At 45.6% G+C, this 16656-nt stretch overlaps 1 protein-coding gene across 1 annotated transcript in view; it reads right to left on the reverse strand.

Moving 5' to 3' along the window:
- The window catches only part of LOC141116657 (NACHT, LRR and PYD domains-containing protein 3-like), a 44398-nt gene extending 35997 nt beyond the window's left edge, over nt 1–8401 (reverse strand). The window contains exons 1-2 of the mRNA XM_073609050.1: nt 8202–8401; nt 4273–4475 (exon numbers count right to left, since the gene is read on the reverse strand). Of these exons, the coding sequence (XP_073465151.1) occupies nt 4273–4475; nt 8202–8401 (403 nt within the window). The remainder of the gene's footprint in view (nt 1–4272; nt 4476–8201) is intronic.
- Nucleotides 8402–16656: the final 8255 nt, after the last annotated feature.

Raw genomic sequence — 16656 nt, forward strand, 5'->3', positions numbered from 1 at the left:
CTTTGAGAAAAAAAAAGTAAGGGTCCCAACACTGAACCTTGGGGTACACCACTGATAACCTTAGACCATTCAGAGTAAGAGTCATTAACCACTACTCTCTGAATTCTATCTTTTATCCAGTTTTCTATCCATTTACAAACTGATCTTTCCAAATTGATCTTTTCCAAGCCTATAGACTTTACCTATAGACTTTACATTAGCTGAGTGGGGAATAGGGATGAGCTTCGTGTTCGAGTCAAACCAATGTTCGTGTGTTCGGCCGTTCGCCGAATTATGAACGATATGGGCCGTTCGCAACAAATTCGAGTGGCGTGTCACGGACCATAATTTACTGTGGCATCGCAGTGCATTGCTGGCTGATGATTGGCCAAGCATGCACTATGACCCGCATGCTTGGCCAATCACAGCGCTGTGCTTAAAGAGAGCCGTAATTGGCCAAAGCCAAGGAGGCTTTGGCCAATTATGGCTCAGGGGGTTTGGTACACGCCCCACACTATATAAGACCGCCTGCACGTCGGCCCTGTGTAGTGTGTTCCAGCGTTGAGACAGAGATAGAGAGAGAGTGTCATTTGATTTAAGTTAGATAGAGTAGGCAGGTCGAGTCAGTTAGCTGCAGTTACAGTATATTGTGTATATATATGCATCCCAGGTGTTGTGTGTGTGTGTGTGTGTGTATATATATATATACATATATATACACACACTGTATTCAGTTTAGCTAGATCCTGTTCTTCTCTTCCTAATATACTGACAGGCAGGTGTTTTTACAGTATTTCCAGTTACTGTACTGTGTACCCTGCACAGTCTCACCTACAGTATAGCTACCTGCAGCCAGGTGCTTGTGTCGGCTCTTTGAAGTATTTCCAGTTACTGTACTGTGTACTCTGCATAGTTGCACCTACAGTATAGCTACCTGAAGACAATTGCTGGTGTTCTCATACTAATAATACTACAGACAGGCAGTTGATTCTGCTAGCTGCAGTATAATCGGTATATATATATATATATATATATATATATATATATATATATATATACATACATATACACACATCCCAGTTTTGTGCAGCTCACTGCAGGCCAATAGTATGTCTGGAGGGCCAAGAGACAGACAGTCACAAGCCAATAAAAGAGGGCAAGCAGGCTCTGCGTCTAGAGGCAACAGTGCTGGTCGTGGACACGGTGCATCCTCGCCAGCACGTGGCCGTGGGACACGCTTGGCCTTTTTTTCGGCAGCTGGCCGTGTTGGGCTGCAACATGCGGAAGACTTGGTCGAGTGGATGACCAAGCCGTCCTCATCCTCCTCATCCTCTCTCACCCAGGCTCAGTGTACTTTGTCTGGCAAAGCAGCTGCCAACGCTGCCTCTTCCCTTGGCTCAATGGCATCAGTGACTCCTTCCCTAGCCCCACCATGTCTGCCTGAGGAGTCCCTCGAACTGTTTGACCACAGTGTTGGGTACATGCTCCAGGAGGATGCCCAGCATTTTGAAGGCTCTGATGATGGTACTCAGCTAGATGAAGGCAGTAACGTGAGCCTGGAAAGAGGGGGGATGCCCAAGAAGGACAGCAATCTGGCAGTCATGTTCCCCCTGCTGCAGCATACTGCCAGGTTTGCTCGAGTGATGAGGAGGGAGGGGATGATGAGGTCACTGACTCCATGTGGGTGCCTGATAGGAGAGAGGAGGAGGAGGCGGCACATCACAAACGAGGCAGTATGCCCTCCAGGGGCCAGCCTAAGGGCAGCACACTGACTGCATCACACCACAGAGATCCGCATGTGAAGGATGCTGCTGTCTCTGTGCGTTATTCCAAAAGTTCTTTGGTGTGGGCCTTTTTTTGAGATGAGTGCATCAGATCGCACTGCTGCTATTTGCAACATATGTCTCAAGCGTATCTCACATGGCCAAAACATCTCCCGCTTGGGCACCACATGCTTGACCAGACATATGTTGACCTGCCATGCAGTTCGTTGGCAAGCGTACCTAAAAGACCCACACCAAAGAACAAAGAGGACCTCTCCTTGCTCCTCATCAGCTGGGATCTCCAACCCCACTATACCTTCAGTCCTCTCTGAGACCTGCACTGAGAGGAATGAAGGTGTAGAATTAGGTGTGTCACAGCCAAGTACTTGCGGGCAATCTGCTATCGGTACACCAACGTCAGATTGTACCAGGCAAATTTCCCTGCCCCCGCTGCTGCACTGCAGAAAGAAGTTCACTCCCAGCCATCCACATGCCCAGCGGTTGAATACTAGCTTGGCAAAATTGCTAGCACTTCAACTGCTACCTTTTCAGTTGGTAGACTCCGCCCCCTTCCGTGAGTTTGTGGAATGTGAATACAAAGTTGCTTATGAATGGCTGAGCACCCCTTAGCACACATTTTAACTCAATTTTGTCCAATGTGTGAAACATGGTGTCCATATCTCACAGACAGAATGAACTGCTGTTTATTGTATGTACCTTATTTATACAGTGCTTCCAGCGGGTGCATCTGTTAGTGTATGAAATGGTTTGATTGGACCAGCTTGGCCCAAATCAACTAGATAAGGTGAAAGAAAAGCTAGAGATCAGCTTTAAAAGGTTAAAGTGGAGTTCCACCCAAAAGTGGAACTTCCACTCATTGTACTCCTCCCCCCTCCGGTGCCACATTTGGCACCTTTCGGGGGGATGGGGGACAGCATACCTATCTTTCACAGGTATGGTTTCCCCACTTCCAGGACCCTTAGCATGGATATTGATGTCATGGCTGGGGCTCCCTCCTCCTCCCATGGCGACCAGGCCAGTAGGAGAAAGGAGTGGAGCCTCGAGCACGCGCAGTAGAGTTCCCAGCATGATGCCAAAAGAATACACTGCCGGGTTCCCTAACTTGCAATGGAGGCGGATTTAACCCGGCAGCTGATGAAAACATCAGCTGCGGTGCCGCCATCGCTGGACTCCAGGACAGGTAAGTGTCCAATTATTAAAAGTCAGCAGCTGCAGTATGTGTGTAGTATGTGTGTAGTATGTGTGTAGTATGTGTGTTGTATGTGTGCAGTATGTGTGCAGTATGTGTGTAGTATATGTGTAGTATGTGTGCAGTATGTGTGCAGTATGTGTGTAGCATGTGTGCAGTATGTGCAGCTGCTGGCTTTTAATTTTTGCAGCCAAAAAAGCAAGCCAAGCAGGCTTGTAAAGGGGCTTCAATATGGAACTCACAGAGGCATATATACAAAGTTTATTCATAAAAAAGAGACACAATTCCAATAATGTATGGCTATTAGCCACAATAACACTTTTATTGTGACAACGTTGTCATGATTTTTTTAATATTGGTGAAGGTTTTACTGTTATTGTGGCTAATAGTGATACATTATTGGAATTTTGTCTTCTTTCTATTAATAAACTTTGTATCTATGCCGCTGTGAGTTCCATATTGAAGCCTTTTTACAAGCCTGCTTGACTTGTTTTCTTTTCTTTGCATATTCTATTTGGCTTTGGGAACCCCAACCTACTAAGTTGAGTCGGTAAAATAAATCCCATCTAAACTTTCAGTGTTAATATTTTCCCTATTTTATCATGTAATTTTAAAGGTTAAGTTCACCTTTTCTAGAGAACAGTCTATGCTGTCATGGGCTCCAGTACATATTAAAAATCCTTGCAGCTTTGTAAAACATTTATTATAATTATTGTCCTTCCTGTAGTCCATTTGGATCCCTCCAGAAACCGGGCTTAATACCTTCCAGTTAGCAAACCCCATGTCCTGGCTTGTTGCTGGGATGCAAAAACTGTTGAATTTGCTCCTGTAATGCTATTATGCTAATAATTTTCACATCCTAACATAGCAGGATGTGGGGGTTACTAACTGGGAGTTTTCAGTGAAACCTCTGGGGGGACCCCAATGGCTTATAGACATGGCAATAAAGCTCATGAACATTTTATAAAGGTGCTCAGTTTTATAATAACTACTGGAATCCCATGATTGCATAGACTATTTTCTGGAGAAGGGGAACTTAGCCCACTACAGAGAAATGGGGGGGGGGTAATGTGGTCACATGGTTTACAGTCCACAAAAAAGAGATTAGTAGAAATGACACATTTCAAACTGATAAGGAGGATTTGTATGGTAATATATACAAGAGCAAATCTACCAAAGAAAAAAAGAGATCAATAACAGTGGAGAGGAGTGCTATAAATATGTACTGTGTTTATCACTGATAATGGAGTTACATTTGGGATAATTAGTATCAATCATTATTTTATCACATTGTTGTCTGTAAACACAAAGTCCTGTTACCTGTCTGTGTGATCTCATCCAGAACGGCCAATAAATTAGGATGAGGATGATCTTTCTGTAGTCCATAGAGACATTTCCAGAGTCCAATCACAGCTTCTCTTCCCTGATCCCGAATATCTTGTAACAAGGTGTGAGAGAAGGAAGACGGGTCTTTTTCCATTGATCGGTATTCCTGGAAAATAGATCTTATTATTGTTCCATATCTGCAGGTAAAATATAACTTCAATTTTTTAGTTAAATACATAAAAATGATTTTAGGTGCTTTGAACACTCCATTCAGAAAAGAAAACATTGTCACCAGGAAGTTATACTGAGTGCTGCTGACACATGCCTGAACTCTGCCTGACTTTTGTGTGCTTTTGCTTTTAGTAATAGGACACTACCAGAGCTGCAGGCAAGAGAGAGACAACAAATCTGATTTGTACTATTAACCATGGCTTCAATCTTTACAACTTTGGCATCCAGTGCAGACACTCCCACTATCAGCCTGATCTAAAATATCAGTTGGTGTGCAGGGGATGATAGGAATTTAAAATAAAAAAGAGATTTGTGGAATTTCACACAAGACATTTAAAAAAAATGACTTTGATTGTTTTTCAATAAGTGGTCTAATGAGAACTTTTACGGTTAATCTGTTTAGTGCTCTTCTTGAAGAATATTACTCTGAAGTACAGACTATGAAGCACATGATTAGTTTCCTCCAGTGGTTCTTCAGATGTCTAATTTTTTTCACTTTTATACTGCAACTCTAATTCATGTTACTGCTGTTCACTTCTCTGAGACCCCCCTGTACATCAGAACTATACCTCTCCAATCTGTAGGGAGGGTGAACTTTGTTGACTGGACAGTTCTAGATATGACTCGGCATAGGCTATACCTGACCTCTGCGGACATACCACTGCTTCCACACAGATTGCAGGGGTACTTGTCTGCAGACAAATTTGCAAAGAAAGGTTGTTGTAGAGGGGCTACATCTGCAGTATAAACAAATATGAACAGTAATGCCGCGTACACACGACCGGTTTTGCCGTCGGAATAAACTCCAAAGATTTCTCCGACAGAACTCCGACAGAATTCCATTCCAGCGGTCTTGCCTACACACGGTCAAACCGACCGTTCAGAACACAGTGACGTACAACACATACGACGCAACTAGAAAAAGGATTTTCAATAGCCAGTACTTGCTTTTTTGGTCTGTCGGAACAGCATAGAGACGAGCGGTTTTCCCGATAGGAATTGGTTCCGTCGGAAATATTTAGAACATGTTCCATTTCTAGGTCCATCAGAATTAAAAAAAAAAAAGTCTGATGAGGCCTACACACGATCGGAAAAGACGATGAAAAGACTCTGTCTGACTTTTTCTATCCAACATTCCGCTCATGTGTACGCGGCATAAGGCTGTGCATACTTATTTTATTTATTTACAGCATTTAATAGGATGGTCCACCTCCCAATGGTCACTTAAAGCGCTTGTATACGCGCACAAAAAAAAACCTGTAAGGCAAAGGCACAATGAAATACTTACCTTAGAACAAGGCATCGGCAGCTGATCCCGGTCACCGCCAAGGGAGCTGACATTTCCCCCTCGGCGTGTCTTCCGGGTTGGCAGCTCTAGCGCTGTGAATGCCCGGAGCTGCGATTTCGTCACTTCTGCACATGTGCTCTGGAGACTTCTTTTTGGCAAGGTATGACAGCGTCCGCCGGACCTTCACAGCACATGCGCCGCTGAAGTCAGCGGCTGCATGCAAAGTGAATATCTCCTTGGTGAAATTAATCTTAGGTTATAGCTGTCTCTTCCGGTGGTCCAAGAATTGGCACTGCTGGAGGTGCACAATGATGCACAGTGGTCTCATCACCAAAAGCTACTGATTTCTTACCTCCTATTCTATGCCAAAACAAAGATTCTCCTAAAAAGGATCTCACCAGCTCCCCCTATTTCTCTCCTCCTGGGAAGCACTGATTGACACTGCCTTGCCTATGTACAGAATAACATATATAAATAGAGGCTGTCAGTGGAAATATGAGAAGGTATGGGCCCCATGGACCTCTACCTAAGCTGCATACAGCATGCTTGCACTGTTCTCCGTGGAATTGATCCCCTGAAGGTGGCACACAGCGTACCCAAACATTTTTTTCAAGCCCACCAAAAATCTACCATAGGGCTAAAAGTTTGGGTTATTGAACAAATCCCCAACTCCTTACTAGCTGCAGAACGGTTCAAGAAACTATGTGCCCGTGAAACATTCTGGATTTACCAGTTAGATGTTCTTTCACCCGGGGGTATGAATGAAGGAATAGAAATTTCCACCATACTGTAACACCTGGCTTTATTTCTTCTCCCAGTCTCATTATTGTTGTGAATAAAGTATATGGACTTCTATTAATACAGGTATCCATTATCTACGGGTTCCGTTATTTACGGTCCTTCTTTTTTCTCTTTTTCTATTTAGGCATTCATATTATCTGACATTCATTTATTGATCATATATCGTTATGTCCATATTTCCCACATCATTGTTATGTATACATGTATTTTCTCATTTATTACAATGGATCCCCAATAATATTGTTATCCATTATCCACGGTTTCCGTGAATTACGGTCCTTCTTTTCCCAGTCCCCACTTCCCTTATGCCTTGAAAGGCACCCATAACATCTGACATTTATCACTTTACATACCACCACTTTCATACTGTAATTTCATACACATGCATTTTTTTATTCTTTTATTTTGATTACTATGTTGTGCATCTTCAGTTGTTATATAATGTCATGATAGATATTTTGATATATTTTTATCTATTTGTTTAAGTTGCACATTTCAATGTATTTCATATGATGTCTCATATGTATGTTGCACATATGCACACATTCTGTGTGAATACATATATATATATATATATATATATATATATATATATATATATATATATATATATATATATATATATATATATATATATATATATATATATATATATTATTTTTTTTTTTTTTTTAGGGTATTTAAGATCTTTTAGGATACATTTTATTAATATATTTTAGATTTCTAGGTCTAGACATGTGGCATAGATGTTTGCCAGTTTTTATCCCCCCCTTCTTCTCTTCTTCTTCCCCTCCCCACCTTCCTTTTTTCCTCTCCCTGTTTCCCCCCCTCCTCCTTTCCCTTTCTTCCCTCTTTTGGGTATTTTTCAATTTTTTCAATTTTTTTACTTTTTCACTTCTTCCCCCTCTCTTCCCTTTTTCTTTCTCTTTTTCTCTTTCTTTTTCTTTTTCTCTCTTTTCAATTTTCTCCTCCCCTCTGTCGTCTTTCTTGTGGTTACACAGCCTCACTGATGACACTTCCAGTTCCCCTTCATTCTTTCTGCTCTCCGCACCGCCCACTTATGTCACGGTTATTCCTCCCAGCATTGGGCTGTTTACATTTCCCTGGCTTCCCGTCCTTTAGCTCTCTTCCCCGCCCAGTCTCCTCCCCCTTTCCCTACTTAAATTTCTCAGCATGGTTAGCTAATGTGTCTGTTGAAAAAGGGGCGCGGCTTGCTGACCATCCAAGCGCGTATGCCCAAGAAATGCGTCCATTGTTAATGACGTCATCCCCCTGTAGCCAGCAGTCTCATGCGTTCCTAGCCTCGTTCTGAGGCCGCTCCTCTGTGTATGAAGCCGGTATATCATACCCGGAAGAGTTGTTCTACATCCACGGCAGAGACTATCCACTAGGCACAGGATCGGAAGCGCCATCCCTGACATACTACCATGCCTGTTTTTAACTACTGCAATGTGAGTTTACCTATGTTATATTAAAAATATTTTTACCCACAAAAACGACTGCACCCAGAGGCGCCTCTCTACTTGTTGTCTTTCAGCCTCGAGAATATGGTTTCTTTCTCATCATGATGGCAGCCCTGCTTGCTCTTTTTGGACGTCTTTACCCCTCTATCTTATTCAATAGCAACACATAGACTACTGTTTTGTGTATGCCATATGGATTGTCATTCTTTATGATTTGGTACTTCTCTTGTGTAGATTTGATCCTGTGAATTCCTGAGGTATTGCGCCTATACTTGCTATTCTTAATTTCACCAAACACCGCTGACCAATAAGATGATATAACCGGGCAATCCCAGAACATATGTTGAAAAGTCCCCACCCGTGTTTTACATCTAGGGCAGTTGGGGTCCTGGTCTGGGAAAATGTGGTGCAATCTCTGAGGTGTGTAATAGATCCTGTGGAGGAATTTTACCTGGATGAGCTTATCCCTAGTAAAGATGACCAATCTAGGACCCTGATCCAGGCAGTACTCCCAGTCAGGGATGAGCTTTGAGTTCGAATCAAACTCATGTTCGACTCGAACATCCGCTGTTCACCAGTTCGCCGAACAGCGAACAATTTGGGGTGTTCGCGGCAAATTCGAAAGCCGCAGAACACCCTTTAAAAGTCTATGGGAGAAATCAAAAGTGTTAATTTTAAAGGCTTATATGCATGGTATTGTCATAAAAAGTGTTTGGGGACCTGGGTCCTGCCTGATTTTAATAATGCTTACAGTCAAACAATAAAAGTGTAATATTCCTTTAAATTTCGTACCTGGGGGGGTGTCTATAGTCCCGTGTTTAGAACAGCCTGACAGCAAAATGACATTTCAAAGGAAAAAAGTAATTTAAAACTACTCACCGCTATTAATGAATTGCCGGTCCGACAATACACATAAAAGTTCATTGATAAAAACTGCATGGGAATTCCCCACAGGGGAACCCCCTACCAAAATTTAAAAAAAAACTGGCGTGGGGGTCCCCCTAAATTCCACACCAGGCATTTCAGGTCTGGTATGGCTATTAAGGTGAACCCTGCACCAAAATTTAAAAAACAATGATGAAGGGGTCCCCCTCAAAATTCATACCAGACCCTTCAGGTCTGGTATTGATTTTAAGGGGAACCCCGTGCCAAAATTAAAAAAAAATTGGCGTGGGGTCCCCCCAAAAATCCATACCAGACCCTTATCCGAGCACGCAACCTGGCAGGCCGCAGGAAAAGAGGGGGGCGAGAGAGTGCCCCCCCTCCTAAACCGTACCAGGCCACGTGCCCTCAATATTGAGAGGGTGCTTTGAGGTAGCCCACCAAAGCACCTTGTCCCCATGTTGATGAGGACAAGGGCCTCATCCCCACAACCCTTGGACGGTGGTTATGGGCGTCTGTGGTTGGGGGGCTTATTGGAATCTGGAAGGCCCCTTTAACAAGGGGACCCCCAGATCTCGGCCCCCCCTGTGTGAAATGGTAAGGGGGTACAAAAGTACCCCTACCATTTCACACAAAAACTGTCAAAAATGTTAAAAATGACAAGAGACAGTTTTTGACAATTCCTTTATTTAAAGTCTTCGTTTTTCCATCTTCTATCTTCTTTCTTCTATCTTCCTTCAGTTTTTTCCTCCATCTTCTTCTTCCTCTGATCCTCTGCTTCTTTCTCTGGTGTTCTCATCTGGCATCTCCCTCTGCGGCATCTTCTTCTCTTCATCTTCTTCTCTTCATCTTCTTTTCGGGCCGCTCCGCATCCATGATTGGATGGGAGGCTCCCGCTGTGTGACGCTTCTCATCTTCATCTTTTTCTTTTCATCTTCTTTTCTTCATCTTGTTCTCTTCATCTTCTTCTCTTCATCTTCTTCATCTTCTTGTCGGGCCGCTCCGCATCCATGATGGTATGGAGGGAGGCTCCCGCTCTGTGACGCTTCTTGTCTTCTGACTGTTCTTAAATAGCGGAGGGCGGGGCCACCCGGTGACTTGACGGGAACTTCCCTTTGGCATTCCCCGTGACATCAGAGGGGTGGGTGATCCCGCCCCGGGTCGGTGATCCCGCCCCCCTCTGACGTCACGGGGAATGCCACAGGGAAGTCCCCGTCAAGTCCCCGTGCGTCAGAGGGGGGCAAGGTCACCGGGTGTCTCCCACTATTTAAGAACCGTCAGAAGAGGAGAAGCGTCACACAGCGGGAGCCTCCCTCCATGCCATCATGGATGCGGAGCAGCCCGAAAAGAAGATGAAGAGAAGAAGATGAAGAGAAGAAGATGAAGAGAAGATGATGAAGAGATGAAGAGAGAAGCGTCACAAAGTGGGAGCCTCCCATCCAATCATGGATGCGGAGTGGCCCGAAAAGAAGATGAAGAAAAGAAGATGAAGAGAAGAAGATGCTGCGGAGTGAGATGCCAGACGAGAACACCGGAGAAAGAAGCACAGGATCGGAGGAAGAAGAAGATAGAGGAAGAAACCGAAGGAAGATAGAAGATAGAAGAAATAAGAAAGAAGATAGAAGATGGAAAATAGAAGACTTTAAATAAAGGAATTGTCAAAAGCTGTCTCTTGTCATTTTTAACATTTTTGACAGTTTTTTTGTGAAATGGTAGGGGTACTTTTGTACCCCCTTACCATTTCACACAGGGGGGGCTGGGATCTGGGGGTCCCCTTGTTAAAGGGGGCTTTCAGATTCCGATAAGCCCCCCACCCGCAGACCCCCACAACCACTGGCCAAGGGTTGTGGGGATGAGGCCCTTGTCCTCATCAACATGGAGACAAGATGCTTTGGTGGGCTACCCCAAAGCACCCTCCCAATGTTGAGGGCATGTGGCCTGGTACGGTTCAGGAGGGGGGGTGCTCTCTCGTCCCCCCCTCTTTTCCTGCAGCCTGCCAGGTTGCGTGCTCGGATAAGGGTCTGGTATGGAATATAGGGGGACCCCCACGCCAGTTTTTTTTTATTATGGTTCAGGGTTCCCCTGTGGGGAATTCCCATGCAGTTTTTATCAATGAACTTTTATGTGTATTGTCGGACTGGCAATTCATTAATACCTGCGAATAGTTTTAAATGACTTTTTTCCTTTGAAATGTCATTTTGCTGTCAGACTATTCTAAACATGGGAAACATGTGCCCCTTTACAGGCATACTATAGACACCCCCCAGGTACAACATTTAAAGGAATATTACACTTTTATTGTTTGACTTTAAGCATTATTAAAATCACTGCTCCCAAAAAAACAGACATTTTTAAAACTTTTTTTGCATTGATACATGTGCCCTGGGGCAGGACCTGGGTCCCCAAACCCTTTTTAGGACAATACTATGCAAATTAGCCTTTAAAATGAGCACTTTTGATTTTGAACGTTCGAGTCCCATAGACTTCAATGGGGTTCTAACGTTCGTGCAAAGTTTTGGTCTGTTCGCAAATTCTGGTGCAAACCAAACCGGGGGGTGTTCGGCTAATCCCTACTCCCAGTCCTCCTTGTCTAAGGATGGGATGTCCCCATGCCAGACCTCCCACAACCCATCCATTTTAGGGGAGTCAGTGCCAGGAGTGTAGTGTATAACGTCGAGAGAGGCTTGTCTAGTTTACCAGGAGATAGCAGTTCTTCAACAGGATCTGCCTGGAGGAGAGGCACCTGAGGAAATTGTGCCCTAGCAGCATGTCGCAACTGTAAGTATCCAAACCGCATCCACTGGGGTAACTTAAATTTAAGAGAGAGGTCAGAAATTGAAAGTAAAGCACGTTATGGCATCACCATGTTGGGTGATAGAATGCCTCATCTATCCCACACTTGTGGGTCTGGCAGGGTGCGAAACTGTGGCAGACTTGGGTTTCCCCACAGGGGATGGGCTAGTGACCATTGATTAGGGTGTATAAACCACCACCTCGCCACCACCCACGTAGCCTGTGTTGGACCTGGAACCCCTTGATAAGGCCTCGGGCCTCTGTAGATAAAGTTACATAGATTAGCCAAGGACCCCAACCAACTCGCTTCGAGGCAGGTAGCAGCATTTGATGTGGAGCCCTCAAACCACCACTGGACCATCACCATCATTGTAGCCCAGTAGTAGATCTGAAAATTGGGCAAGGCTAGCCCTCCAAGATGGGCCGTTAGCCACAGGGTGGAGCGTGCCAGTCTAGGAGTCATTCCATGCCACAGAAAGGACCCCAGACATTTCTAAATATAAGGAAACAGGGACCCATGTTGGACAATTTCTGAAGAAGTAATTGAACTTTGGCAACATCACCATTTTAAGGAGATTTATCTGTTCCAACAGATTAAGGGGAGGCTAGTCCAGGAGGAACATTTTGTCCTCAAGGTGGCCATCAGGGGGAGAAGGTTCTCCTCCAGGTAGTTAGTTGGATTTTTGGTCACTATAACGCCAAGGTAATGGAATTCATCTACCCAGCGTAGAGGGGAGGGGGTGGCAGTTTTGGCAGCATTATCATCAATGGGGAACAGAACTGATTTGGACCAGTTCATTTTTATGCCTGAGAAGTTACCAAAACTATCAAAAATCTGCAAAGCAGCCAACAGTGAGAGTCCAGAATCATTTAGATATAGCAATACATCATCCGCATACAGGGACAGCCTCTCTTCCAGCTTTCCCAGCCGAAGGCCCAGGACATGCGGAGCCTTCCTGATCAAAATGGCCAGGGATTCCAGAGCCAGAGCAAATAAACTGGGGGAGAGAGAAATATATTCCCCCTAGCCCAGAATTTAAAGGAGCCCCACAGCACAGGTGGAGAGGCAGCGTCCTGGTTATCTGTCCAGTAGTTACAAATAGAAGCAGTTAGCGGTTCCTGTAGGTACTCATCATTCGCCCAAAATCTGGATAGTCTCCAAAGTCGGGATTCAGGGGGGTGGTCAGGGCAAGGGAGAGTTACACAGGTGTCATGATCAAAGATACCCCATGATCTACCCCGGACATACCGCAGGGCAGCTTTAGATGCAAAAAACAGGTCTATTCTAGACAGGGTCTTATACGTGGCAGAGTGGCAAGTGAATTCTCTCAAATTTGGGTGCATGTGTCTCCATGAGGTCAAAGGTATCAGCCCAATGCCGAAGGTCAGGAGAGTCAAGAGCCGAAGTATGCAATCTATCCATAGCAGCGGAAGGGACCATATTGAAATCACCCATAATATATACTGCATCGGGAACAAACTGTATCACAAGTTGCATAATAAGCTGTAGAACCTGAATTGAGGCCGGAGGTGGAACATAGATCCCCACTGGCACCACAGTCTTGTCATATATATGGGCATGCAGAATTACATATCTACCAGCCGGGTCCGTGTTGACTTCAATAAGCCTAAATGGCAACATTTTTCTAACCAGAATGCTGACCCTGTGAGCATAGGTGGAGTATGTGGTGTGGTAGTGGAGGTCCACCCATGATTTTTTAAGGCAGATAGTTTTTGATCCCTGGAGATGTGTCTCCTGGAGGATACAAATATGTGGGTTATGCTTTTGGAGGAACTGGAACACCAGGGACCATTTAACAGCGGAGTTCAGGCCCTGGACAGTCCAGGAAATCACAGTGAATTGAGACATCGGAAGTGTGGAAAGATAAAACAGGGTGAAACACCAGCTCGTAAAGGCAGCAGCCCAGTCAAATATATATCACACATTGCACAGCATTATATACCCAAAGCCAAGAGGCATTCTAATGTCAGTTCCATATAAATAGAAACAGAATGAAGCACCTTTAAAAACAGAAAACAAAAAAACACCAGAACAAAAACATCCCAACCCTCCCCCTCCCTGCATCCCCCACCCCAACCAAGGAATGCTTGTAAACCTTAAACATATTACACCCAATGATAGGAGGCATGGACCAGTGGGTGTAGTCTTGCAGTGGAGTTAGTCTGTCAACTTGGAGGAAATGGTAACTCCACTGTAGAAGGTTCATAGCAATAAGAAAATAAAATGAAGGGCTTCTCCTGTATTTATAAGGAGAAGAAAAGTGAAAAGAGCAAAACAAAATAGAAAAAAATAAACTGTTGATGGGAAAGTTTCATCCAGGAGAACAAGATACCTTCTAAAGAAATTGGAAGTATGGACGTGCAGCCAGAATAAGTGTCCCAATTATAAACAAAATGTCAGAAACCATGAATCAGACCAAGACAGAAGTACAGTTAAATCACACTTGTTTAATAATAATAAAAGTAAATAGAACAAACGTAGTCAAAGTTCGGTAACCAAAAAGGATAGTCAGACAAGCCGGGAAGTCAGGAAGCCAGGAATCAGCGTAGTGGAACAGCAAGCAGGATCTGGAACCAGAAGGGATGTCAGCCAAGCAAGTCTTTAACAGGCACACAGGAGAGAGTATCTGTGATGTTGACCAGGCAAAGGCAGAGAAGATCTGGGCTGATGGCTTAAGTAAGCAGGACTGACGAGCAGGATATAATCAACAGGTGAGTCACTGTGGAGAGATAGGAGCTCGCAATTAATCGACAGCTGAGCAGCTCAGAGAAGGAAGGGTTGAGCCCAGCCCTGACAGTACCCCCTCCTCAACAACCCCTCCCCCTCGCAGGACCACCAGGCTTGAGGGGAAAATGCCTATGGAAATCACGGAGGAGGACATGGGCATGTACGTCGGAGGATGAGATCCAAGAGCGTTCCTCCGGACCGTACTCTTTCCAATGCACCAGGTACTGTATGCGCCCACGGAACCTATGAAAGTCAAGAATGGACTGTACTTTATACTCAATGTTCTCATCCTGTACAGGGTGGGGACGTGGCACCGAGGTGGTAAAGCAGTTACAGACCAAAGGTTTTAATAAGGAGACATGAAATACATTTGAGATACGCATATTAGAAGGAAGGTCTAAAGGGTAAGCCACTGGGTTAATCCTGCGGAAAATACGGAAAGGCCCAATAAACCTGAAGGGAGCCAACCCCTTCTTAAAGGTACAGGAGCACACGAAACACCTAGCAGATAGCACAATGGTTGCTGGACCAATACACACACCAACGTGATTTGGGTGTCCCCACAGTGGAGGCACATGCATTCTAATGGATAAGTGATTGCAGGTGGACTGAAGGGAGCCCACCCCTTCTTAAAGGTACAGGAGCACACCAAACACCCAGCAGATAGCACAATGGCTGCAAAGGTGTTGGTGCGTTGCTGGATTAACACACACACCAATGTGATCACAAAACCTTGCCACCACCCTCATTTATAGCTGGCTATTGCAGTAAGAGGCATTGGAAGGCTACAAACAGATATCAACAAAATGTGGGGAATGCCTAGGAAAAAATCCAAGCCTACTTACCACCAGCTCGCAGACAACCAATTGACCTGTCTAACAGTATGCATCAAAAACAGTTCAGTCCGCACACATTTGCAAATGCATGCGTAAGCCACAGAGCCATGGCACGGCACCCTGTAATCTGTGGTCAAGGAGCCAACTTCAGAGCGGGAACACAGAGTCAGAGGTTGCGAGATGACAGCCAGACCCTGTCATCAACCTGATAGGAAGGTGCAGGCAGGCGTCTGCAGTCAGCATGGAGTCTGTACCTATAATTGGCATGGCGCAAAGTCTCCTGGACTTGTGCCCAAGTAGAACAAAGAGTACAGAGATCCTCCTCTAATGCAGGAAAGCTCTGCTGTTAGGTCCCACACTTACCAGACAGATGAGTCCACTTGGGCAGAGGGTAGGCTCCCTTACGTATCCGATTCGGGGCCCCTGGTATAGTACACAGGAGGCCCGCGAATGCGGAATGGTATGAGGGCCTGAGGTTAGAGTCCTGGAGCACGGTGGTCTGGCAAGCAACCGGTAGAGTTTCAGGCTTGATAGAGCAGATGCTGAGCAGGAGCTAATCAGGCTGGTCACACACAGGCAGAGGTCGGCAACGGGCTGGCGGCAACGGTACAAGGGAGAAGGCAGAAACAAGGTCAAACGAGCCGGGGTCGGGTTCAGGCAGCAGTCAAGGAAGGTCCAAAGGCAAGCCGGGTCACAACGGGTAAACACTACGGAGATACAGGAACACAGGATGATCACGGAACAAGACACAGAGCTGTTTGATCAGGCAGCACCGAGTCAGTGTAGAGGCAGGCTTCAAATAGGCTGACTGGCGCCAAAACGCCGCGCTCATGCACGCGCCGATTCGCCTAGGCGCGCCGCGCCCCCGCACGCGCCCGAACCCCCCCCCCCCGACACCGGCGTGCACACCCACACTACCGGGCATGTCAAAGGTAACGCCCATAGGCGGACGCGCGCTAGCGCGAACGCGCGTACGCACGAATGCCCGGACGCCACCCCGCACGCCACGGCCGGTCAGCCCAGACACGCCAGCGCCCCCAGGGACACGCGCCCCAGCACACACAGGGACACGAGCACCAACGCGCCCCGCGCGCACCGGCGCCCAACCAGGTAACCTCTCTGACAGTGCCCCCTCCTCAAGGGCAGACTCCGGATGCCCAGCTGGGCCATCTTTGAGGAATGAGAGGTTTTAAAGGATTGCAGAAGTTCTCTGGCATGTAAATTGCTTTCCGGCTCCCACAAATTATCTTCGGGTCCATAGCCCTTCCATTTTACCAGATATTGCACCTGATTACGCCTTCTTCTGCAGAAGAAATCTAGAATTGCCTCCACTTC

The sequence above is a fragment of the Aquarana catesbeiana genome, linkage group LG13 (assembly GCF_042186555.1).
Source record: "Aquarana catesbeiana isolate 2022-GZ linkage group LG13, ASM4218655v1, whole genome shotgun sequence".
Lineage (NCBI taxonomy): Eukaryota > Metazoa > Chordata > Amphibia > Anura > Ranidae > Aquarana > Aquarana catesbeiana.